This window comes from Nerophis lumbriciformis, linkage group LG11, assembly GCF_033978685.3.
Source record: "Nerophis lumbriciformis linkage group LG11, RoL_Nlum_v2.1, whole genome shotgun sequence".
NCBI lineage: Eukaryota > Metazoa > Chordata > Actinopteri > Syngnathiformes > Syngnathidae > Nerophis > Nerophis lumbriciformis.
The window spans coordinates 30997360-31023996 of record NC_084558.2 but is presented as its reverse complement, the minus strand read 5'-3'; the positions used below and the strand labels follow the sequence as shown (position 1 = coordinate 31023996).

At 38.7% G+C, this 26637-nt stretch overlaps 1 protein-coding gene across 1 annotated transcript; it reads left to right on the top strand.

Moving 5' to 3' along the window:
- Positions 1–155: 155 nt before the first annotated feature.
- sf3a3 (splicing factor 3a, subunit 3) lies at positions 156–26637 on the top strand. Its single transcript, XM_061966833.2, has 17 exons — positions 156–393; positions 517–564; positions 2396–2448; positions 6665–6770; positions 6842–6914; positions 7035–7126; positions 7219–7301; positions 10780–10918; positions 11000–11068; positions 14595–14662; positions 14833–14940; positions 15015–15084; positions 18770–18934; positions 24331–24441; positions 25075–25165; positions 26255–26310; positions 26384–26637. The coding sequence occupies exons 1-17, from the start codon at positions 298–300 to the stop codon at positions 26459–26461; spliced, it is 1506 nt and encodes a 501-aa protein (XP_061822817.1). The 5' UTR covers positions 156–297; the 3' UTR covers positions 26462–26637.

The window sequence follows — 26637 nt, the reverse complement described above, 5'->3', positions numbered from 1 at the left end:
AGTGTCAGCGTTAAGTTAACGTGTTTAATTGTTTATGTGCAGTGTGGTGTTTTATTTAAAAAACGCCGAACAACTACTGTACAATCATTTTAAGACAGTACAGTACACATGGCTGGTTTGCCGGGAAAGTTAAAACTATTCTTTGTTTCTTTCGGCGGCGTTTTAGTGTAGGCCATAACGACACCGGAAGTTTTAGACACCGGAAGTAGTGTTCACTAGCAAGTGTCGTGCTTTGTTGTTCAAACTCTGTGCAGGTCTGTCCGCTTTTTGACTCCATTCTGCTCTACTCGCTGAAGCATGGAGACCATTTTAGAGCAACAACGTCGCTACCATGAAGAAAAAGAGAGGCTAATGGATGCCAAAACTAAAGAAGTACTACACAAGAAATCGACGGTGAGTTTTCCGTCCAATGCTACAAATTAGCGGAATTGCTCATAGCAATTGGACACATGGAAAAGTGTTAGCCAGGTAATGTTATTCAAACATCTCTTGTGTGAACATCATCTCTCGTTGCAGTTGCGGGACCAGATTAATTCAGATCACCGGACAAGAGCCATGTTAGATGTAAGTATAGTTCTTATTTAGGATAATAGCTACTGGAGCCCTTGCGCAGCTGTAACTTAATATACTGTATATTTGTTCTCTTACAATCTGTGCTGAGGTGCCATTTTTGTGGCAAGCTGCACATTTATTGGGTCGCATTTTTTAATGGCAAAATTAATAAGTTAAACAATTGTAAAGTAATTGGGTTGAAATTATCGGTTTCTAAAAGTAAAATGTATGACTTGTTAAAACGCTGCTGTACGGAGTGGTACACGGACGTAGGGAGAAGTACAGAGCGCCAGTAAACCTTAAAGGCACTGCCTTTGCGTGCCGGCCCAATCACATAATATCTACGGCTTTTCACACACACACACACACACACACACACAAGTGAATGCAAGTCATACTTGGTCAACAGCTATACAGGTCACACTGAGGGTGGCCGTATAAACAACTTTAACACTGTTACAAATATGCGCCACACTGTGAACCCACACCAAACCAGAATGACAAACACATTTCGGGAGAACATCTGCGCCGTAACACAACAGAACAAATACCCAGAACCCCTTGCAGCACTAACTCTTCCGGGACGCTACAATATACACCTCCCCCCACCTCAACCTCCTCATGCTCTCTCAGGGAGCGCATGTTCCAAATTCCAAGCTGCTGTTTTGAGGCATGTTAAAAAAAATAATGGACTTTGTGACTTCAATCATAAATATGGCAGTGCCATGTTGGCATTTTTTTTTCCCATAACTTGAGTTGATTTATTTTGGAAAACCTTGTTACATTGTTTAATGCATCCAGCGGGGCATCACAACAAAATTAGGCATAATAATGTGTTCATTCCACGACTGTATATATCGGTATTGTTTGATATCGGAATCGGTAATTAAGAGTTGGACAATATCGGAATATCGGATATCGGCAAAAAAGCCATTATCGGACATCTCTAATTTTAACACATAGCAAATTTTGACTTACTGCATTACTTCTCAATTTTCAATATTCGTTTTTTTATTCATGTTTGGATGATATAATAGAATAAAATGCCTTTTATTGACACTATACACAGGTACAATGAGATTAAAAGCAACTCCAGTATCAGTGCGACAGTCTACAAATATGCAAAACATTGGAAGGAAAGAAAATAAAAATAGTGCAAAAGAAGGTAAGGGGCACAGTCCAGTCCTGAGAACGAATGTTCTGAATGTGTTGTTTAAATATTAAATATTATACTATATACATACTGTATATACGGAAGCATTCAGACTGTGGGTGGAAAGTAAAAATTGCACACAGAGAGGTGCTAAGCTATAAAATCAGTGCCTATGAGAGTTCACCGTGGTTATGGCTTTAGGGAAAAAAATGTTCTTGAGTCTTTGTCTGACCCTGTAGCACCTTCCTGAGGGCAGCAGGTCAAACAGGTCAAAGACAGGGTGAGTCAGCCAAGCAGTCCTCAAAGTAATCAATAAGTTGCCTGTTAAACCTACCGTAGTATTGAAAAAATAGTCACAGGCACAGCCACATTAGATAGTACTTTATTGATTCCTTCAGGAGAGTTCCCTCGGGAAAAAATGTTTTTATTATGTGACATTATGAGAGAGAGAGAGAGAGAGAGAGAGAGAGAGAGAGAGAGAGAGAGAGAGAGAGAGAGAGAGAGAGAGAGAGAGAGAGAGAGAGAGAGAGAGAGAGAGAGAGAGAGAGAGAGAGAGAGAGAGAGAGAGAGAGAGAGAGAGAGAGAGAGAGAGAGAGAGAGAGAGAGAGAGAGAGAGAGAGAGAGAGCAGCCGCAATTGCTGGTAATATTTCTTGTCTGCATGTCTACTGATCATTGCCATCTTTTTCTAGAGGTATATGGATGTGAGTGCCAATCTCAGGGACTCTTATGAAGACAAAGATGGGTAAGTCCTTGTTATTCCAGTATATGATGGGAGTGCAACGATAACCCGACAAATGTCGTCAATAAAATTGATCGCCAACCATTATATTTGTCTTGGTAAGGTTGTTAGCTAGTCTAGTGCCATGCTAACGAGCTAATAAGTGTGAGACAGAGTTGTGTGAAAAATAGATTTAACTATAATTTTAGACAAAGTAAGCTGTCTATCAATTCAAGTACTTTTCAAAGCAACGTCAATTTGCAATGCCGTAAAAAAGGCACAATAACAAACGCAAACCACAGAGAGGCAGTAAATAAAAATACAGTTTGTCACAGACAATTATATTTTTCGACTATAGTTGTGACGTCATCGCTCATGTTTTTCTGGCCGGGTGGTAGGTCACTCGCAAAGGCAGTGCCAGTGATAACATGTAAAGTGTGAGGATATTTCCTCCTATTCTTGTTAAAACATGAATACCTTGCTCATTTTGCAAAGCGGACCTTGTTTTTATGGCAGTACATTTGTGATACACAAGCATTTAGAGCGGAGACATGATGTCAGACATCTGGAGGGAGAATGTGGTCCCAACCTCGGTAAGAGTGATAGCATCTACCTTGCTAGCTAACAAGAGTGAGACAAAGTTGTGTGAAAAATAACTTTAACTATAATTTTAGCCAAAGTCAGCCAGCTAAACTACATCTATTCAAGTACATTTTAAAGCAGCCTCAGTTTGCAATGCTGCAAAAAAGGCACTTTAACAAACATGAACAGCGGACAGGCACCAATGCAGAGGTATCATAAGATTAAAAAATCTATTTAAATAGCAACATTTAAAAACATTATTAAATATAGAATTCTACACATTGAGTCTATTAGAGTGCAAAAACTGCCAAGAGTTATTCAATAGTCAACACACCAGTGTGCAGCTTTTTAAACATCACACAATTCTTCTTTTCTTTTTGAAGAAGTTAGATTTTGTGTTTTGTTGTTTTTCATTGCTGCTATTTTAACTGTTTTTTTAATACATAAAAAGGGTTACTTGTGTTTTTTAGCACTGTCCCTTTCTTTCATTTTGTTAGTCATTAACATTTTCAATACAGATGTCATTAAAATGTAATGTAAATGTGTTAAAATGTAATATCGGAAATTATCGGTATCGTTTTGTTTATTTTATTTTTTTTATTAAATCACCTTAAAAAACACAATATACACTTACAATTAGTGCACCAACCCAAAAAACCTTCCTCCCCCATTTACACTCATTCACACAAAAGGGTTGTTTCTTTCTGTTATTGATATTCTGGTTCCTACATTATATATCAATATAGATCAATACAGTCTGCAAGGGATACAGTCCGTAAGCACACATGATTGTGCATACTGATGGTCCACTAATAGTACTAACCTTTAACAGTTAATTTGACTATTTTTCATTAATTACTAGTTTCAATGTAACTGTTTTTATTTTGTTTCACTTTCTTTTTTATTCAAGAAAATGTTTTTAATTTATTTATCTTATTTTATTTTATTTTTATTTTTTTAAAGTACCTTATCTTCACCATACCTGGTTGTCCAAATTAGGCATAATAATGTGTTAATTCCCAGACTGTATATATCGGTTGATATCGGTATCGGTTGATATCGGTATCGGTAATTAAAGAGTTGAACAATATGGGATATCGGCAAAAAGCCATTATCGGACATCCCTAATTTTCACAACAGCTGAATGAGCAGCACAGTTACAGTTTAAACACATATTTATGAATGAATTAGTCATATTTGTTGTTAATAAGCACATGCCTAAAATTACTTAAAGGTGCCATATGTAGTAATGTGGACAGAAATGGTACTGCAATCATGGTCAAAATTCTGTAGTCCCCTCCCACTCTCCATGACTGAGGTTGTCAGATACGCAGCCGAATCCTACTCCAAGGAACTTCAAATGGCAATCGACGAGTCCTACGCTGTAGTTTTCCCTTGTTTATGCTTCTTGCAAGATAGTTTACTAAGTAATTATGCCACATTTTACTGATGTCAATCCAACCTGACAGACACACTTCCATGTAAGCACATCACCATCTTGCAGTGCAGACTTCAATTCTATGAGCCAACCCACGTTACGCAAAAACCATGTTACGCATAAATCATATAGCCTACTACCATGTCAATACACAAAGTAGAAAGTCATTACATGTAATGCATTATATTGTGCCAAGCAAATGCCATCCCATATGTGCGTGATGCACATACAGTACTAGAAACCGCTATTTGCCGTGCTAATGTTGGAACGCATTTCCTCAGCGTGTCAGCATATTGAGTACAAAATAGGCACTGACACTACCCATATCCACATAGGTTTTATTTGTCGAAAATATATTTTGCCCTGTCAGTTGGATGACACATCGGCATATAGGCTATCGGGGGAAATATATGTCCGTTAGACTGTATGTTGATGTGTCATTGACCGGGCTAGCATGCTAAGCTACATTAGTGTGATGGCGCTTTGCTCCTAAGCATTTGTTGCACAAACACACTATCTTTCTTAGACAAGATCATAGACTGTATTGGTCAATATAGTTTACATACAAAATGTCCATTTCCATTTATTACAAGTAATAAGAAAACGTAAATGCCTGACTTACCTATCAAGGAGGAAATTAGCAAGTTTGGCGTCAAATGAAAAAATCTTCTCCGCCTTCAATCGTCTCCATCTTTCAAAGGCGTCCTCGATACAAATCCTCGTTTTGTTCTTGGCTTTGTCATGAATAAGTTGATTTAGATTTACTAAGGTCTGACATGTTTATGTAACTTTACCAGTGGCAGTGGCTAGACGAAGATGGCGGTGCGTAACTGGCAACCTGGATGTGACACACTCGCAGACTTTCTAATTGATAGAGGGCGGAGCATCGAAATGAAAACAATTACAAGATTTCGGGGCTGTAAATCTAATTTTGAAATGAGCATATCCCGGCTGAGCTACCGTTATCAGTTATAAAGATATTCGAAAAGAACATGATTTATTAATGCCTTTTGACATACTGTATCAGGGTCATTTAATGATGTCTTGACATTAAATTATTACATATGGAACCTTTAAGCTGCATTTCATTTAAAGGGGAAAATTAGAGCCATTAAATGTGTATGCTTCATTATCTGATCAGTTGACTAATCGGTCTTTGACTAATCGACTATCAAAATAATCATTAGTTGCAGCGCTAGAGTATGAGATATATATATATATATATATATATATATATATATATATATATATATATATATATATATATATATATATATATATACACACACATATTAAAGTTAAAGTACCAATGATTGTCACACACACACTACGTGTGGTGAGATTATCCTCTGCATTTGACCCACCACCTTAGTGCTGCGCCAATAATATATCAATATATATCGCGATAGACACATGATCTATATCAAAATAATTACATATATCATTGAACAAAAAACAAATATTTGTCTTTAAATATATAAATAACATTTATCTATAGCCTTCTTATTAGACATTACAAGTTACACGATGGTGTTCTGTTGAGACTCCACCCCAACTCTGTTTTAATCGTGATTTCAATATTGATAAAAAATCATCTTAAATATGATTTTATCCATAATCGTGCAGCACTATATGAAAGACTAGATCTCATACAGAACACTATTTTTTTATATGGACAAAAAGTGCAGTTACGTCTTATGGCTATCAGGTGCCATCTTTCAAAATTCTTACATTTGTTTTTATTTTTGTATTTCTTATGTCCATAAAGTGCTATCTTGCACACTTTTCACTTTTTCATTTATTTATTTATGTTGTTTTTTTCTGCCATAACCCTTTGGTTATAACAAAAAGTGTTTTTATCTACAATGTTTTTTTTGTTTTGTTTTTTACAAAGGAAAACATTTTACAGCTTGGTTTAAAGATTCAGTATAAGTAATTTTAGAAAAGTTTGAGCACAATTAAAAATACTGCAATAATAATGATAACTGTGATAATTTTGTGATACATTTTCATATCATGACATCCCTAGCAAAAAAACAAAAACAAAAAGAAACATGACATGTTTGCTATTTTATTCAGGACTAAAGTTGATTGAGAGAGTTGAGCAAAAAAAGTAGATAAATAATATGAATGCAATCACAAATTGTATTTTGATGAATTGTATTATGATGAGTGGAGGTTGCCTGTGCCCATCCATGATGGCTGCTCTGTTCCTGACAGAATGAGAAGGGATGAACTCGCTGCCATCTCAGGACCGAATGAATTTGCAGAGTTCTACAACAGACTCAAACAGATAAAGGAGTTTCACAGGAAGCACCCGAACGAAGTACGTGATCACTGACACTAGAATCAACCAATATAGAAAAAGCTGTTTAAACATTTTGTATTTCTTTTTAGATTTCCATTCCCATGTCTGCAGAGTTTGAGGAGCTGATGAAAGCCAGAGACAATCCTTGTGACGAGGCACAGAGTAGGTCTTAATCACTTGAATTGTGTATTGTTTAAGCTTATACTACTTTAAATCTTGTACAACTCTAGCAATGTTAGGTCTAAGTTACACAAGGTTTACGCCTTAACTCATGTTTTGCAGACCTTGTGGAATTCACTGATGAGGAAGGATATGGACGCTACCTGGATCTCCATGACTGCTACCTGAAGTACATCAACCTGAAAGCAGCTGAGGTTATGACCCTTTCATTCAGCATAAAACACCATCCAACTGCTGATTTGCATGTTTTTAACCATCTAACATATATTTTCACCTCTTCCATCAGAAAATTGAGTACATCGCTTACTTGTCATCATTCGACCAGCTTTTTGATATCCCCAAAGACCGGAAGAATGCAGAATACAAAAAGTAAGTATGTCATATAAAAACATTTTTAGAAAAATAAGCCTGACGCCAATTAATGCAAATTCAACCAATTCCTGTGAATTATGTGCGACTAGTTATGTACTACTACTGTGCTACTAGGCTGGACGATTATGGCAAAAATAATAATTACGATTGATATTGTTGTCAAAATTAATAACATGATTTATTAATTTGAAAACATGAGTATTTATTTTACCACCAAAACTCAACTTTAAATACAGTTTTAAAAAAGCATATAAATTAATTGTGAATAAACCACAACAAGTAAAATAATAAAATTAATACAAAATTTAAATAACAATAGCAAAATAAAAAAACAATACAAATCTTTTGTTTTGTTTTGTTTTTAATTCCGTTTTGTGTTTTTAATGTGAAATAAAATTTCATAAATTGTTTGAATGTTGTCCGTCTATCTGTGTTGGCCCTGCGATGAGGTGGCGACTTGTCCAGGGTGTACCCCGCCTTCCGCCCGAATGCAGCTGCGATAGGCTCCAGCACCCCCGTGACCCCGAAAGAGACAAGCGGTTGAAAATGAATGGATGAAATTGTTTGTTAATTTACCGGTAATGCAAAAATCCTTACTTTTATTGGTGCAATACATCTGTGGACAGTTTTGACCAGTATACTAGGTTAAAGCATAATAATTGTGTAAATGTATTGATAAGTGCTTTAATACATTATGCTTGTGTAACGTACTTTTTTTGAAACCTTTGAAACCAGATGTGGCACACTGTGTTAATTATTGTGAAGGGTGGAATTGTGCTGTGCTGTTGTTCTCAGCTTGACGAGTAAAGAGGCGATTTGAGACTAAAAACAGAAAAAAAGCCTTTTCAGTTGCGACTGCTGTTTGTACATTGATCTTACATCGATAATGTTGTTCACAAAAACACAAGTCAATGAGATGTGTCTTGAGTGTATGGATTGCTCTTGCTAGCTTTAGCTTTGTAGTTTATTCGCTGTTTCAAGTGGATGTCTCCACATTATTTAATTCAGGACGGGGCGTTTGAGTTTGTCGGCGATGAATGAGCTATCTCGGACACATTATTTTCCCAAACAATTATTTCTCCTTCTCACAATGACAGCAGTTCACTCACTTTTATGTCATTTTCTCTGGTATACTTCGGTTAACAGCGGATTCTGTTAAATGGCCAATTATGTGACTCCGTCCGCGGTTACATCAACGCGTAAATGCCTTGCTTTTTTAGTTAAGTGTTTATTTTTTAGGCATACTAGCACTGTGTCAAATAAAAAGTAGCTACCATGGTGACATCTCGCACATGTTTTCGAATTTGTCCCTCAGTTGCAGTACATGAACTATCTAATCAAAACTTTGTTTCTTATGTAAACAAAGCAGGAAAAGCAATGTGTAACAATTAGGGGAGTGAAGATACACACATCTTACGAGACGAGATGACGCAAGATATTGGGTTCACAAGTTTAGATTTGAACATCATTTTTAAGCAGGCGCTCTGTGTAGGGTGGTAGTTTTGGAAAATTCCAAGGGACCTTGACTGACAGATGTTATGTGGGGTGGTCATGGGGCCAGAATTCCACACAGCGTCCCTGATTTTAGGAACATTATTGTGAAAATGTATATACCGGTAAATAGATCTTTTTTTAATTTATAATTTGGCTGGGTCACAAAACAAAGAAGGTGCTCTTATAGTTTTGCATGTATGATCTTTAGCTGTTAAATTTGTTTCTACAAACTAAAATGAAATATACTGGAAGTTATAATAGTCAATATCATTAAATGTCATTTTTGGGGAGCTTTGCAGCGTCTCTGAGCTGTCAACTGTATCACTGATTCGGCTGTATTGTCTTTTCTCTGGGCTGCTGCTTTGGCGTTTTGTTGCTTTGGAAAGCAATCAAGTGTGTCCGGAGTGCTTTTCTGTCACATTTAAATGTCCATGGCCATGGAAACCCATTCCATGAAGCTCTTTGCGTACTGTACGTGGGCTAATTGGAAGGTCACATGAAGTTTGGAGCTCTGTAGCAACTGACTGTGCGGAATGTCGGTGACCTCTTTGCACTATGCGCTTCAACATCCGCTGAGCCCTCTCTATCACTTCGTTGCTGAGTTGTTGTTGTTCCCAAACTCTTCCATTTTCTCATAATAAAGCCGACAGTTGACTTTAGAATATTTAGGAGCGAGGAAATTTCATGACTGGATTTGTTGCACAGGTGGCATCCTATGACAGTTTCACGCTGAGAGCGGCCCATTCTTTCACAAATGTTTGTAGAAACAGTCTCCATGCCTAAGTGCTTGATTTTATGCACCTGTTGTTGGGCCAAGTGATTAGGACACCGGATTCTGATCGTTTGGATGGGTGGCCAAATACTTTTGGCAATATAGGGTACTTTGTGTAAATGATTCCACCAGAGTATGGTGATTTTTAGCCTGTAGTTTGCTTGTTGTTGCGTCTTGTTCGCCTCTTAAAGAGTGGGGCATTGAGTATAGCGGCTGTGCTAGCAACTTCAGAGTCCCCGGTTCGATCCCCGCCTCTGCCATCCAAGACACGTCACCTTTGCTCCCAGTGCTGCTCACACCGGTGTATGAATATGCATGAAGGTTTGTCGATGGTCAGAGGGGGCCATAGGCGCAAACTGGCAGCCACGCTTCCATCAGTCTACCCCAGGGCAGCTGTGGCTACAAATGTAGCTTACAACCACCAATGTGTGAACTTCTTTGAGTGTCTCGTCTATAGAAAAGCACTATATAAATCTAATCCATTATTATAAATTAATTATGGATACAAACAAGCAAGTAGACAACAATTAGTGGCCAATGCATTTACATCTTATTTGAATAAAGTGCAACCAACACTTTAGGTTGAATTAACATGAGGAAACACTTTCTGTTCACATTTTCAACATTTAACCAATTTTCAATAAAAAGTACAATAACCAACATTTTAAGAGTAGATTTATCTACTAAATAAAGTTTCCCGACCCGGCCATACACTATATGTCCTCCGCTCTCACGTCGCCGATGAAAGACAGCATCCCAGTTATGCAGAAGAATGTGTGTCCCCTCATCCCTGTGGATGCCATTGGCACTGCAGGATTTCTTTTTTAAATTCTCATTAAAACGTGTGTATGTCCTTTATTCTGTTGATCTGTTTAAAAAAAAGCATCATGTTAAAAAAACACTTAATTAAACCAAACTCATTGTCCAATCATGGTTACTTGAAAAGTATATGTCTAGGCATACTAATGACCAAAATATTTTATTAATCGCAATTCCTTTTGAGTCAACTATGAACAAACTGCGATTAATTGCAATAAACATTTTAATCTTTGACAGCCCTAATCAAAATATAATATTTTGAAATAATTAAGGCAATACAAAAGCCTGCAAAATCCTGGAGGGACTGCTCATTATGTGAACATGTGGGCCATGTTTGGAAGCACTGTGCTGTTAAAATCTTTGCACTAAGATGTGATGTTTTTCATAAAGGTATTTGGAGATGCTGCTGGAGTACCTGCAGAACTACACAGACCGTGTCAAACCTCTGCTGGATCAGAATGACCTTTATGACAAAGTGCTGTTAGACTTTGAGAAGAAGTGGGAGAGCGGCACTTTTCCAGGCTGGCCTGTAGGTCCTCTTTACTATAAGATTATGTTTCAGGTTGAAGTAGTTCATGTTGCTGACCGTACTTGATGATTTGGTTCACAGAAAGAGACAAGTAGTGCTTTGACACATGCTGGAGCTCACCTGGACCTCTCTGCTTTTTCTTCTTGGGAGGTAAAAAAAATTCCATGACATTTAAAAGATTGTGTTTTTTATTCCGAATGTCAGACATAAGCAGCTTCAGATGAAAAAATTAATTAATGGTCGACTTTTATGATTCCGTTTGGCGGTGGGGAGGTAGATCATGTCAATTGGCCATGAGCGATGTTGCTTTCATGTTAGTTTGTCAGTACAAATATCAGTAGTCTCTTTTTTGGCTAGAATATATTATTTATTATTAATTCACCATAGAACACAGGGCATTGAAATTATATTTACCTCTCCCATTGGTACAACTACCTTAGAACAGTACAAATGATAATTAAATATACCGTATTTTCCGCACCATAAGCCGCCCTGGGTTATAAGCCGCGCCTTCAATGAACGGCATATTTCAAAACTTTGTCCACCTATAAGCCGCCCCGTGTTATAAGCCGCATCTAACTGCGCTAAAGGAATGTCAAAAAAACAGTCAGATAGGTCAGTCAAACTTTAATAATATATTAAAAACCAGCGTGATGTGGGCGCGCATGGAGTCGTATATCAACATGGACGGAGCTGCGTGAAAAAAGCCACCCGGCCTCTTCGCGTAAACTTACCTTAACCACTCGCTCATCTTTTCTTCATCCATCCATCCCTTCGAGTTAGCTTTTATGATGACGCCGCCTGGAAAGGTCTCTTTTGGCAAGGTCTTCCTTTTGAATATCACCATGGGTGGAAGTTTCTGGCCATTAGCATGGCAAGCTAGAACCACAGTGAAGGATGACTTCTCATTCCCTGTGGTGCGAATATTCACCGTACGTGCTCCCGTTGTATCCACAGTGCGGTTCACAGGAATATCAAAAGTCAGTGGAACCTCGTCCATGTTGATAATGTTCTCTGGCCGGATCTTTTTTTCAGCTATCTTGTTTTTACAATATGCACGGAAAGTAGCCAGCTTTTCTTGAAAGTCTTTAGGCAGTTGCTGTGAAATAGTAGTCCGTGTGCGGATGGAGAGATTGCGTCTTTTCATGAACCGGAAACCTGTCGCTTAGTAGGAGCCATTTTGTGGTCTTTACAGATGTAAACACACAAAGGAAATGAAACGTAATATCCGCGCGCTTCTTCTTCTTCTACGGGGGCGGGTGGTTGCTTACAGTAGAAGAAGAAGCACTTCCTCTTCTACGGGGAAAAAAGATGGCGGCTGTTTACCGTAGTTGCGAGACCGAAACTTTATGAAAATGAATCTTAATATTAATCCATATATAAAGCGCACCGGGTTATAAGCCGCACTGTCAGCTTTTGAGTACCGTATTTTCCGCACTATAAGGCGCACCTAAAAACCACAATTTTTCTCAAAAGCTGACAGTGCGCCTAATAACCCGGTGCGCTTTATTACGATTCATTTTCATAAAGTTTCGGTCTCGCAACTTCGGTAAACAGCCGCCATCTTTTTTCCCGGTAGAACAGGAAGCGCTTCTTCTTCTACGCAAGCAACCGCCAAGGAAAGCACCCGCCCCCATAGAACAGGAAGCGCTTCACCCGCCCCCATAGAACAGGAAGCGCTTCACCCGCCCCCGGAAGAAGAAGAAAAAACGCGCGGATATCACCGTACGTTTCATTTCCTGTTTACATCTGTAAAGACCACAAAATGGCTCCTACTAAACGATCCGGGTCATAAAAAGACGCAATCTCTCCATCCGCACACGGATTACTACCGTATTTCACAGCAACTGAACCGCACTGTGGAACGGGAGCACGTACGGTGAATATTCGCTCCACAGGGAATGAGAAGTCATCCTTCACTGTGGTTCTAGCTTGCCATGCTAACTTCCACTCATGGTGATATTCAAAAGGAAGACCTTGCCAAAAGAGACCTTTCCAGCCGGCGTCATCATAAAAGCTAACTCGAAGGGATGGATGGATGAAGAAAAGATGAGCGAGTGGTTAAGGGAAGTTTACGCGAAGCGGCCGGGTGGCTTTTTTCACGCTGCTCCGTCCATGTTGATATATGACTCTATGCGCGCCCACATCACAGATGGTGTCAAAAAACAAGTGAAGCACACAAATACAACACTCGCCGTCATTCCGGGTGGATTAACCAAAGAACTCCAACCGCTGGATATTGGTGTCAACAGGGCATTCAAATCACGACTGCGAACTGCGTGGGAAAAATGGATGACCGAAGGCGAACACACCTTCACTAAGACGGGCAGACAACGCCGGACAACATACGCCAACATCTGCCAGTGGATTGTAAATGCCTGGGCAGATATTTCTGTCACAACTGTGGTCCGAGCTTTCCGGAAGGCAGGATTCACAGAACTGCTGCACAACAACAGCGACACTGAATCCGATGATTTCGAAGAGACGGAGCCCGCCATTTTGGAAGCCACGCTAGCGCAACTTTTCAATTCGGACACCGAAGACGAAGAATTCGAAGGATTTACCGGTACGAATGAAGAATAACTTCAGAAAGTGAGCGCTATGTTTATTTTGTGTGTTGTGTGTTGTGACATTAACGTTCGAGCAACATTACCGGTATGTTGCTATTGCTCTACACCATTTTGAATTTTACTATGTTTGTGATTGCACATTTGTACATTTTGGGACAGAGTTGTTAGAACGCTGGTTTTCAATATATTATTAAAGTTTGACTGAACTATCTGACTGTTTTTTTGACATTCACTTTAGCGCAGCGTTTTTTTGACATTCACTTTAGCGCAGCGTAGGCGCGGCTTTTAGTCCGGGGCGGCTTATTGGTGGACAAAATTATGAAATATGTAATTCATAGAAGGTGCGGCTAATAATCCGGTGCGCCTTATAGTGCGGAAAATACGGTACATTTTTGGTTTTTAGGTGCGGCTAATAGTGCGGAAAATACGGTATTTGGGTTGTCCTCATACAACTTTTTCACTACCCATATTGATCCGAAAAGATAGCACAAATCTTACATACTTTTATTATTTTGTAATGTGAAATATAGTTAAAGGCTTGATCAAGTAAAATTACTCAAACAGAGAACAATTGTAGATTTGAGTAAATTGAAGTGGAGTGGTAATTGTTTTTACTTTCTAATACGCTTCTCTCTTGGAGACTTTATATCTGTAAATAATATGCAAAAACCTCAAAGTGTGCAACCCAACCTTTATCACAGCAGGTGTTTACAACAATTAGGCTTAAGCTCCTCCCCTGAGAGCTTGACTTAATATCTAAATAAGTGCTTCCACCTCGCTCTGACATCTCGATGCAGCCAAAATGCCAAACACCGCGAATAGAGGCATCCAAAACGTTATCGGCCTCCTTACTAAATAATTGCTATCAATATCTGCCGATCGCTACTTGAAATACCAATTCAAATTGAATCAGGACATTTTTTGATCCTTTCATGGGGCACACACACCTTTGTCAATTTTGATGTTTAGAACCTTGTTGTGTATTAAGTAGTGAAACATTGTATAGGTCAACTTAATTTCAGATGTAAATATTTATATGCCTTTCAAACTTTAAGTATTGTATATTACAGTGTATCTTGAAATAAATTGGAAATTTTGTCACACAGGAGTTGGCTTCCTTAGGTCTGGACAGACTGAAGTCTGCTCTCATGGCTTTGGGACTCAAGTGTGGAGGGTAAGCATGTCTGAACTACTGTATAGATCTTCTAAATAGTCTTGCGTTCAAGTCCTGTGTATGACAATTATTTTCTATTAAACAGTTGTCTGCACCAAAAGATGTATTTATATTTTTCAAACTCCTGATTGAAATATTTATTTTATGTTGGTTTTTTTAATGATGGAAAGGACTCTCGAAGAGAGAGCTCAGAGACTTTTCGGCACCAAAGGCAAATCCCTAGATCTACTGGACCCGTCACTGTTTGCAAAGAATCCTAAAGCCAAAGGTCCCAAAAAGTAAGTGGGTTGAAATAATTATAGTCTAATACCAAAGTTACTTTTTAAAAATAATCTACTCACTATACCTGCAGAGACACAGAGCGAAACAAGGAAATTGGCTTCCTGGAGGCTCAACTCTACGAGTATGTGGAAGTCCTTGGGGTAAGAGAAGTTTGTATGATATACTGGATACATCATGAGGACTACTGTAGCTGTGAATTAGCCAGTTTTTGTTAGTTATGGGTTATGCCTCATTAGTTCTAATTAGAGGTGTCCCGATACAACCTTTTTACTTTTAATACAATATCAGTATTGTAGCCTTAATATTAGCCCATACCGATATTGATCTAATACAATATTAGCTGGATTATCATAATAATTGTATTATTTTGTAGCCTGGATTGTTAAAAAAGGCTACATGAAGTCAAATAATTCATACAGGGAACAATGGTAGGTATAAAAAACAGTTACCTTTTTATTGTTAATGATTTGGAATGTTGTCTGTGTTGGCCCTGTGATGAGGTGGCAACTTGTCCAGGGTGTACCCCGCCTTCCACCCATGTGCAGCTGAGATAGGCTACAGCAACCCCCGCACCCCAAAAGGGACAAGCGGTAGAAAATGGATGGATGGATGGATTTGGAATGGACTTGTCTTTGATTAGGTTGAAGTGGAGTTGTAATTCAAAGTTTTTTTTTGGCGACACCTAGTGGCCACAATAATTCATGAAGTTATTACATTTAAATTAAAGGGGAGCTGCACTTTTATTGGAATTTTGCTTATCATTCGCAATCATTATGAAAGACAAGACAGCAGATGTATTTTTTTAATGCATTCTAAATATTAATTAAATGTGATCAAAAGTTCGCTTACAATTGAGCATATGGGAGCTGCTCTTTTCCGCCCTTAAAAGCATCCAAAGACCTCCATTGATGTTTTATATACATAATGTAATTATATATGTAATGTAGGTGTGTATGTAGGCACATTTATAATAATATTTATTATTTAGGTATTTTGATTATTTTAAGCATACGCAAAATTAATTTCAAAAATGCATCACGATGTTCACTCTTTTCTTTTTTTAAATACATCACTGATTATTACTCACTGCAGACTTTGAGAGCCAACAAGCATAATAAAACATCACTTACTGTACAAGGTCTGCTGTCATTAGAATGCCGACTGATCGGGTGTTCATATATTCCCATTTAGATAAAAAAATTACTCATAATTCTCACGAAGAAAAAGGGTGTGGAATCAACTGTCTTTTCGTGCCGTTCTCACCATTTCCGGGTTTGTATTGGCTGTCAAAGTGTACTAACTCGTGGGAATACGTCCTCATCCTTCTACTATCCAGGTGAGAGACCTACCGTATTTTCCGCACCATTAGCCGCACCTAAAAACCACAAATTTACTCAAAAGCTGACAGTGCGGCTTTTAACCCGGTGCGCTTTATATATGGATAAATATTAAGATTCATTTTCATAAAGTTTCGATCTCGCAACTTAGGTAAACAGCCGCCATCTTTTTTCCCGGTAGAACAGGAAGCGCTTCTTCTTCTACGCAAGCAACCGCCAAGGTAAGCACCCGCTCCCATAGAACAGGAAGCGCTTCTTCTTCTACTGTAAGCAACCACCCGCCCCCGGAAGAAGAAGAAAAAACGCGCGGATATCACCGTACGTTTCATTTCCTGTTTACATCTGTAAAGACCACAAAATGGCTCCTACTAAGCGACAAGGATCCGGTTCATGAAAAGACGCAATCTCTCCATCCGCACACGGATTACTACCGTATTTCACAGCAACTGATATTCCTGTGAACCGCACTGTGGAACGGGAGCACGTACGGTGAATATTCGCACCACAGGGAATGAGAAGTCATCCTTCACTGTGGTTCTAGCTTGCCATGCTAACTTCCACCCATGGTGATATTCAAAAGGAAGACCTTGCCAAAAGAGACCTTTCCAGCCGGCGTCATCATAAAAGCTAACTCGAAGGGATGGATGAAGAAAAGATGAGCGAGTGGTTAAGGTAAGTTTAAGTTTACGCGAAGAGGCCGGGTGGCTTTTTTCACGCAGCTCTGTCCATGTTGATATACGTATGTTTGTGATTGCACATTTGCGTACATTTTGGGAGTGAACAGAGTTGTTAGAACGCTGGTTTTTAATATATTATTAAAGTTTGACTGACCTATCTGACTGTTTTTTTGACATTCCTTTAGCGCAGTTAGATGCGGCTTACAACACGGGGCGGCTTATTGGTGGACAAAGTTTTGAAATATGCCGTTCATTGAAGGCGCGGCTTTTAACCCAGGGCGCCTTATGGTGCGGAAAATACGGTAATTTTATTATCTAGAACAGGGGTGTCAAACTCCAATACAGAGTGGGCCAAAATTTAAAACTGAACAAAGCCACGGGCCAAAGTTGAACAAATTAACCTTTTAATAGGGACCCAAACAAGTTTTGCATTGAATATTGAACAAGCAAGGCTTATATAACTTTATAGTGACATGCAAAATCGAGTTTCAAATAATAATAATAATAATTAAAAAATAACAATGGCATATCAAATACAATTTAAATTAAAATTGAATGCCTCTTTTCTGTTTGCAGCCTTCTGAGGTAAATATCAACATTAACTTTTTCCACAGGCTAATTTGAAAATAAAATAACAATGAATAAACCAACCATTCAGGACTTTAAACTGCTCAGTTTGCTACACACTGATCTAATCTGATGTGCCCAAGCCAGATACCTGGCATCTTTTCTTGGATGCTAGTTCATTAATGTCGGGCTCAGGCTTTGAGCTGAGGCAACCTTCATTATCAAACGAAGGTGTTCATCAGTCATTATATCTCGTAGTCCACCCGGACCACAGTCTTGGGGGCGTGCCTTAAAGGCACTGCCTTTAACGTCCTCTACGAGCTGTCGTCACGTCCGCTTTTCATCCATTCTAACAACGTGTCGGCCCAGTCACAAGATATGTGCGGCTTCTGTACGCACACACACGTGAATGCAACGCATACTTGATCAACAGCGATACAGGTTACACTGAGGGTGGCCGTATAAACAACTTTAACACTGTTAGAAATATACGCCACACTGTAAATCCACACCAAACAAGAATGACAAACACATTTCGGGAGAACATCCGCACCGTAACACAACATAAACACAACAGAGCAAATACCCAGAATCTCATGCAGCCCCAACTCTTCCGGGCTGCAATATACACCCCCGCTACCACCACATAGCTTGGTTCTAAGTTACACATTTGTACCGGCAAGGCACGCCGACCTCACTCTCTTGGCTTCCGTGCTTGCTCCTACAACCAGCAGTTCATCCAGCCTCAAAAAGATAGGGTTGTGAATTCTCACTTGTTGATAAACAGTCATCTTTGTTGTCTCTTACCAAGTCTGCCATGATTGCAACACACTTGTGATCATTTCCAGAAGTAGGAACACACATTTGTTGCCGGAAATTGGAAGTGCGCAGCTTAAAAATGGAAATAAATGTGCTGAGAAAAGATGTTCCGGTAAAGCTTAAAATGACCAAAATACGGTAAATATTGAACATATTACATATTGTTATAAACGTGTCTTTTAATACATTATGTACTTGCAGTGTGTATATAAAACGTTGCTATAGGGTTTAGAATTTTTTTTTTGAGGGCTTTGAAGGCTGAAACAGGGACTCCCATTAGCTGCATTTTGCAAGCTTTTTTTAACCATCTTTAGGATCCTAAAAAAAAGACGTGTGTTCTTGTCTCTCATAATGATCGTGAACGATAGACAAAAATCCCAAAAAAGTGAAGTTCCTTTTTAACAACATGTTGTGTCACTTTTTAGGAGCAGAGGCAGCTCACTCATGAGAATGTGCAAAGGAAGCAAGCCAGGACTGGAGAGGAACGTGAGGAAGAGGAAGAGGAGCAGCTCAGCGAGAGTGAAAGTGAAGACGAGGACAATGAGATCATCTATAACCCAAAAAATCTGCCACTGGGTTGGGACGGCAAGGTAGTACTTTTACATAGCCGCGCCCACATTCTACCAGTTACGTGAAGCAATTTTCTCACTGGAGATGCATCAAATGAAACTTTATATACCATATTTTTCGGACCATAGGGCACACCGGATTATACAGGTAAAAGCCAGTAAATTAGAATATTTTGAAAAACTTGATTTATTTCAGTAATTGCATTCAAAAGGTGTAACTTGTACATTAGATTTATTCATTGCACACAGACTGATGCATTCAAATGTTTATTTCATTTAATTTTGATGATTTGAAGTGGCAACAAATGAAAATCCAAAATTCCGTGTGTCACAAAATTAGAATATTACTTAAGGCTAATACAAAAAAGGGATTTTTAGAAATGTTGGCCAACTGAAAAGTATGAAAATGAAAAATATGAGCATGTACAATACTCAATACTTGGTTGGAGCTCCTTTTGCCTCAATTACTGCGTTAATGCGGCGTGGCATGGAGTCGATGAGTTTCTGGCACTGCTCAGGTGTTATGAGAGCCCAGGTTGCTCTGATAGTGGCCTTCAACTCTTCTGCGTTTTTGGGTCTGGCATTCTGCATCTTCCTTTTCACAATACCCCACAGATTTTCTATGGGGCTAAGGTCAGGGGAGTTGGCGGGCCAATTTAGAACAGAAATACCATGGTCCGTAAACCAGGCAGGGGTAGATTTTGCGCTGTGTGCAGGCGCCAAGTCCTGTTGGAACTTGAAATCTCCATCTCCATAGAGCAGGTCAGCAGCAGGAAGCATGAAGTGCTCTAAAACTTGCTGGTAGACGGCTGCGTTGACCCTGGATCTCAGGAAACAGAGTGGACCGACACCAGCAGATGACATGGCACCCCAAACCATCACTGATGGTGGAAACTTTACACTAGACTTCAGGCAACGTGGATCCTGTGCCTCTCCTGTCTTCCTCCAGACTCTGGGACCTCGATTTCCAAAGGAAATGCAAAATTTGCATGGTTGGGTGATGGTTTGGGGTGCCATGTCATCTGCTGGTGTCGGTCCACTCTGTTTCCTGAGATCCAGGGTCAACGCAGCCGTCTACCAGCAAGTTTTAGAGCACTTCATGCTTCCTGCTGCTGACCTGCTCTATGGAGATGGAGATTTCAAGTTCCAACAGGACTTGGCGCCTGCACACAGCGCAAAATCTACCCGTGCCTGGTTTACGGACCATGGTATTTCTGTAGTAATTGAGGCAAAAGGAGCTCCAACCAAGTATTGAGTATTGTACATGCTCATATTTTTCATTTTCATACTTTTCAGTTGGCCAACATTTCTAAAAATCCCTTTTTTGTATTAGCCTTAAGTAATATTCTAATTTTGTGACACACGGAATTTTGGATTTTCATTTGTTGCCACTTCAAATCATCAAAATTAAATGAAATAAACATTTGAATGCATCAGTCTGTGTGCAATGAATAAATATAATGTACAAGTTACACCTTTTGAATGCAATTACTGAAATAAATCAAGTTTTTCAAAATATTCTAATTTACTGGCTTTTACCTGTAAGGCACACTGCCGAGGAGCAGGTCTATTCAGGTCTATTTTCATACAAAAGGTGTGCCGGATTATACGGCGCATTAAAGGGGTCATATGATTTTTTTCTAAATTTAAAACACTTCCTTGTGGTCTACATAACGTGTAATAGTGGTTCTTTGGTCAAAATGTTGCATAGATTGTTTCACAGACCATTTTAAAGTCGCTTTCTGACCGTCGCTTCAGGATGCGCTGTTTTGTAGGCGGTCTTATTCACGTGGCTTCACTTCGACAGCGTCTTTTCTCCGTCATCTTTGTTGTACTGGTGTAGCGTGCAAGGACGGGAGTCGAAGATGTGTCAAAAGATGGAGCTAACTGTTTTAATTACGTTCAGACTTTACTTAAATCAACGGCGCAGCATACGTGGTTCACTAGTGCAACACGTCGGAAATGTTTCCCGTGAAAAAACGTCCGACCGGAACTCTCTAATAACTAAAGTTCCGTGTGTGAATTATGTTAACCCACTAGGTTTTAGCGTTTCCATATCGAGTCTACTGACAGATATAAGTTAGAACTTTACACTACTTTGTATTAGAAATGGTAACAGCGGAGGATGAATGCCACATAACAAGAAGATAGAGAAAAAGAAGAAGCTTATCGACTACGGCGTCGTCACGGACGACAATGGCAGACGCGTGTAATTTTTCAGGACTTAATGCAGATCCCAAATATCAGCAGGTACCAAAAGGTAAGAAAGGTTAGTTTTGCATAATATTGCGAAACAAAACGCCAGATAATATGTCTGCTAAGAGGTGCCAATTTGCAGTCCTTATACACACACACCATAATAACACCCGTATGTTTAAGCACAGTACGTCTGACTACGGTAGCTGTAATGCTCAGACAATCCATGAAGCGGCATGGCTTACCACTAAAACATTTTGACAGTTTTTTGAGCGCTGTGTGTAATGTTCTATATTCTAAATGATGGAACATTTAAAGTTTTGGTGTTGTTTACTATTGTCATCTTGCAGTCTCTACGTATCTCTTATGTTTGACTGACATCTACTGGTCACACTTATCATTACACCATGTACCAAATAAAATAGCTTGGCGGTTGGTAAGCACAACCAGAATTATTCCGTACATTAGTCGCACATGAATTAGTCGAACTTGAACTACAACAGAGATTATGGTCATGTTGACTTAAGTCTTTGCATCTTACCGTTTCGGTATTTTATCTGTTGAGTGGATAATTTAGAATGAAAGAAGGTATTGTGTGTCCTACTGCATCAGTCTGTGTTACCTGCTGCCAGCCACAACAGGAGCAGCTGATTGCTTGCACCTGCACTGATTGGGGTAGTGGCAACCAATCTAGAGGGCGCTTGAAGTCAGCTGACATGTCATCTTTAAAACTGTGTCATGTGAGACTTGAGCTACACTTACATTGCTATTGTGACATCCAGTGGAGACATTTAGATCAGCAATTTTTTTCATTAAAAAAATTGCAGCTCATTTTTATACTTACTAGGCCATACGTTTGATACCCCTGCTCAAAGGCAACGTCCTTACGTATGGCAACAGCCACGAATAAGGGATTTTTGGGTGAGAATTGTGAACGAGGAATTCAGACAAATTGTTGATTCAAAGCCCCTCGATATTTGTTGTATGGGTTTCTCTGAGCCTGAGGGTCGCCCTCTATTGCCCAAAAGGGACTTGCGAGACGGCCCGTTGCCGCCTCGCTCCCCCTGGCCAACCGATCGGAAACAAGATCAAGACGACCCGTCTGCACGAGTTGTTCTGCATCAGTCCCGGTTCAGTGTTAAGGTGCCCTGTAAATGTGAAAAAAGTGTTTCTATCATGTTTTGCCAAACACTTCAAAATCGAAACATCTGAAAAAACACCTCATGAGAACGTAAAAAGGTTTTAGCGATTTTTTTTTAGAGGTTTTTCAATATATGGGTTTTTCCATTACCGTTTTTTTTATTGCGATATTTAGGTTTTGCACATTTCTTGAGGTAATGGAAATGCAACTAGTGATAGGCGAAGACAGGAGAAGCCGCGTGGCACTACTTTCGTACTTTGCTATCAGTTCCCTCTTGAATTCAAAGTGCTGGTGAACGACTGTGTGCTCATACGACTTTATTTATGTTACAAGCAAGCAAGCTGTATACAAGTATAATCAATGTATTTATTCATACACACACACACACACAGATATATAACCGCTATGCTCACACTTGCGAGCAAAATATACACAAAATGCCTCCTAGACGTTACACTCTCATTCAAGACAGGTCTCCTACACTCAAGGCTAGCAGTGTGTAGCTAGTAGCTAGCATGAATGTAGCAGGTGTTCTTTTTAAAAACTCCTGTTATAAGCTAAATAACTCCTTAACATTTTCCACAAAACATCCTTATGTAACCACTTCTTCCGCAGATCACATTACACGTCTTTTTAATAACACATTTCACATTTCATATATGGCAGCCTCTTGCGATAGTGATATACGGTACGTGACTACAAATTTTCTTTAGCAAATACATTTTAAAATGGTTTACAAATGCTCCTAATTTGGCTACTGACGTATGTTGTAACTTAGTGCGCCATTTCAGGTTGTATTATTTTCTAGTGGTGTAACGATTCATGGATAGATCAATTGATTGATTTATATTGCTAAGATTCAACTACATCGATCTGTGCTTGGCAAGTTGGCCTTCTGGAATCTATATATCGATCTTATATCATTTTAAAAGGCAATCAAATCCATTTTATCGATACTAGAAAAAAGAAAACATTGGATTTGCGAACGGCCGACTTTATATGAAGTTTAGCACTAAGGAATAAGGAATTTAAACGTGACTCAAGTCTGTCTGATATTTTGTTTATAGTTGTTGTGTTGTGCCGTTTATTTGCTGTAGCTTTTGCATTTGTGCTATAGCTGAAAGTTGTTGTTGTGGCTTCATGTTGTGTTGTGGCGTTGGCATTTGTTGTGACTTTTCTCAGCTACTGTAGCTTTTTATTAAAATTAGATTAGTAACAGGTCAAACCACTGCTCATTTTATCTGAAAAGATTTGATTGCACTTAATGTCTCAGTCAGGTAAAACTTTTTACACACTGATGTCGCTTGTTGATGCAGTACAGCCTGAGGGATCGAAGGTCAGGGGCTTAGCTGCTTACGTGCAGTGATTACTCCAGATTCTCTGAACCCTCTGATGATATTACGGACCGTAGATGGTGAAATCCCTAAATTCCTTGCAATAGCTGGTTGAGAAAGGTTTTTCTTAAAGTGTTCAACAATTTGCTCACGCATTTGTTGACAAAGTGGTGACCCTCGCCCCATCCTTGTTTGTGAATGACTGAGCTTTTCATGGAATCTACTTTTATACCCAATCATGGCACCCACCTGTTCCCAATTTGCCTGTTCACCTGTGGAATGTTCCAAATAAGTGTTTGATGAGCATTCCTCAACTTTATCAGTATTTATTGCCATCTTTCCCAGCTTCTTTGTCACGTGTTGCTGACATCAAATTCTAAAGTTAATGATTATTTGCACAAAAAAAATGTTTATCAGTTTGAACATCAAATATGTTGTCTTTGTAGCATATTCAACTGAATATGGGTTGAAAATGATTTGCAAATCATTGTATTCCGTTCATATTTGGAAACGGGGTTTGTATTTATCTATCTATCTATCTATCCATCTGTCAGATAGATAGATATATAGGTATAGGTATATATATATATATATATATATATATATATATATATATATATATATATATATATATATATATATATATATATATATAGAATGTAATACTGGACTGTTGAGCATTAATTGTCTCAATAGATTTTTCCTGCTGGTCTCAACCTTTAATTGTCTGCTTTTATTCCTTCCAGCCCATTCCATATTGGCTCTATAAGCTACACGGACTTAATATCAACTACAACTGTGAAATCTGTGGAAACTACACCTACCGAGGACCCAAAGCCTTCCAACGACACTTTGCGGTAAATTCTAATGTTCATACTTTGTTCTTTCACAATTACAGAAACACGTTACATCCATTGTTGTCATGTGATCACGCTGATGTATAATATAGTACATACAGTGGAAACAACAGTCATATTATGTGGTAAAACTATAGAAACTTAAAAGAAACATTCAAGTGTCTATGTAAGTATGTGATTTTTTAGTTATTATCATGCAGGCATGTGAAATGTCCGCGGGAACACGGATATTCGCGTTTTTAAACATGAATTTTTGCATTAAGATATGACTTCTGCGTTTTATGATATATGAATAAAAATATGATCCAATAAATATGAATTAACCTAAGGGAATAATTTTCAGATACAATCAAGATTAATTATTATTACCATATGTTATATATATTGTGTGTGTGTGTGTGTGTGTGTGTGTGTGTGTATATATATATATATATATATATATATATATATATATATATATATATATATATATAAAAATTAGTGGTGTCAAATTACTATTTTTAATCACACTTTTGAATTTGGATTATTCATGATTAATCACAGGTTATTACTGGCTTGCATTATTTAAATTAACTTGGAAAAAAGAGCTTCTTTCTTAACTGAAAAGTTTTCATTTTTGTGTGTTCTGGCTAGGAATGGAGACATGCCCATGGTATGCGCTGTCTTGGAATCCCCAACACAGCTCATTTTGCCAACGTCACACAGATTGAAGATGCCGTCTCTTGTAAGTCCTGCCTTTCTTTGAAAACACGACATGGATTTTAGAAGGTCTCCCCGCCACATGCTCGTTAAAATGCCAAGTTTTTACAAGGTACTAAAAGACGGCACTAAGATACCGTTGCAGTCAGAATTGTACATCAAGTGCAGCCGGAAAATATTAGTAGTGGGACAATTTTGCAAATTGACTAAAAATAATAAACTAAAGTCACAAGTATTCACAGCCGATGTCCTTCTAGAATGGAGGTGGCCAACTTGTCGATCGCAATCTACCGGTCGATCTTTGGGACTCTACCAGTCGATTGCGAAAATATTAGGAAAGAAATGTATTAATATGACATCAGTACGTGACAACCCCCATTTGGGGAGTGACCAACAGACCCGCAATCAGGCAAGCATTTTAGCACCTGAACACGCAAACTTTTGCCTCTCTCTCTTCAGCCTCTAATCTTGCGGCTCTCGACGCTGCTGCCCCCATAAAAAAAAATATATATATACATCATATATGTGTATATATATCTGATGTATACAGTACAGGCCAAAAGTTTGGACACACCTTCTCCTCATTCAATGCGTTTTCTTTATTTTCATGACTATTTACATTCTAGATTGTCACGGAAGGCATCAAAATTATGAATGAACACATGTGGAGTTATGTACTTAACAAAAAAAGGTGAAATAACTGAAAACATGTTTTATATTCTAGTTCCTTCAAAATAGCCACCCCTTGCTCTGATTACTGCTTTGCACACTCTTGGCATTCTCTCGATGAGCTTCAAGCACACCTGTGAATTGAAAACCATTTCAGACGACTACCTCTTGAAGCTCAGCCCCTACAAAAACTAGTTAAAAAGGTTCAGCTCAGTGACTTTTCCGATTGTACTCTTTAGAAGCTGGAATGGTTTAACTAAAAAAAAAGTTTGACTTGGCTGAAGTCTTCTGGCTGGACAGTGGAGCACCTGACTCGTTTCACAGTGTTGTAGGACTGATAATTCAGGAAATTTCACTTTGCTATCATACTTTTTGTGCACTGCAAATGTATAGTTAGCATAAAAAGAATGTTGGACTAACTTGACCTAATGTTCACCAACGTTAGTGTGGGCGAAGCTGAAATCCCAAAAGGCTTTGGAGCGTTGGCAGCCTGACACAGAGGTACGTTTGTAGCACAACACAACAAGGATGTTATAATACAGTAATGCTGAACATCCTTCTTTGTTATTTTTAGGAAGAATATGAAGACTCAAGCGGAAATGTAGTCAACAAGAAGACCTACGAAGATCTGAAGAGACAAGGCTTGCTGTAGATAAGCTAACAAAGTACACCTTTTCATTCAGTGGTAAAACTTATTTGACCTTCTTGTGACACTTTGTTAATGTATTCTTAACAGGTTTCATATTAACACACTCTATATCCCCCTTTTTAAAAATCAATGTAAAATGTCCTTTTTTGATTTGCACAATAAAAAAAATACCCGGGCCA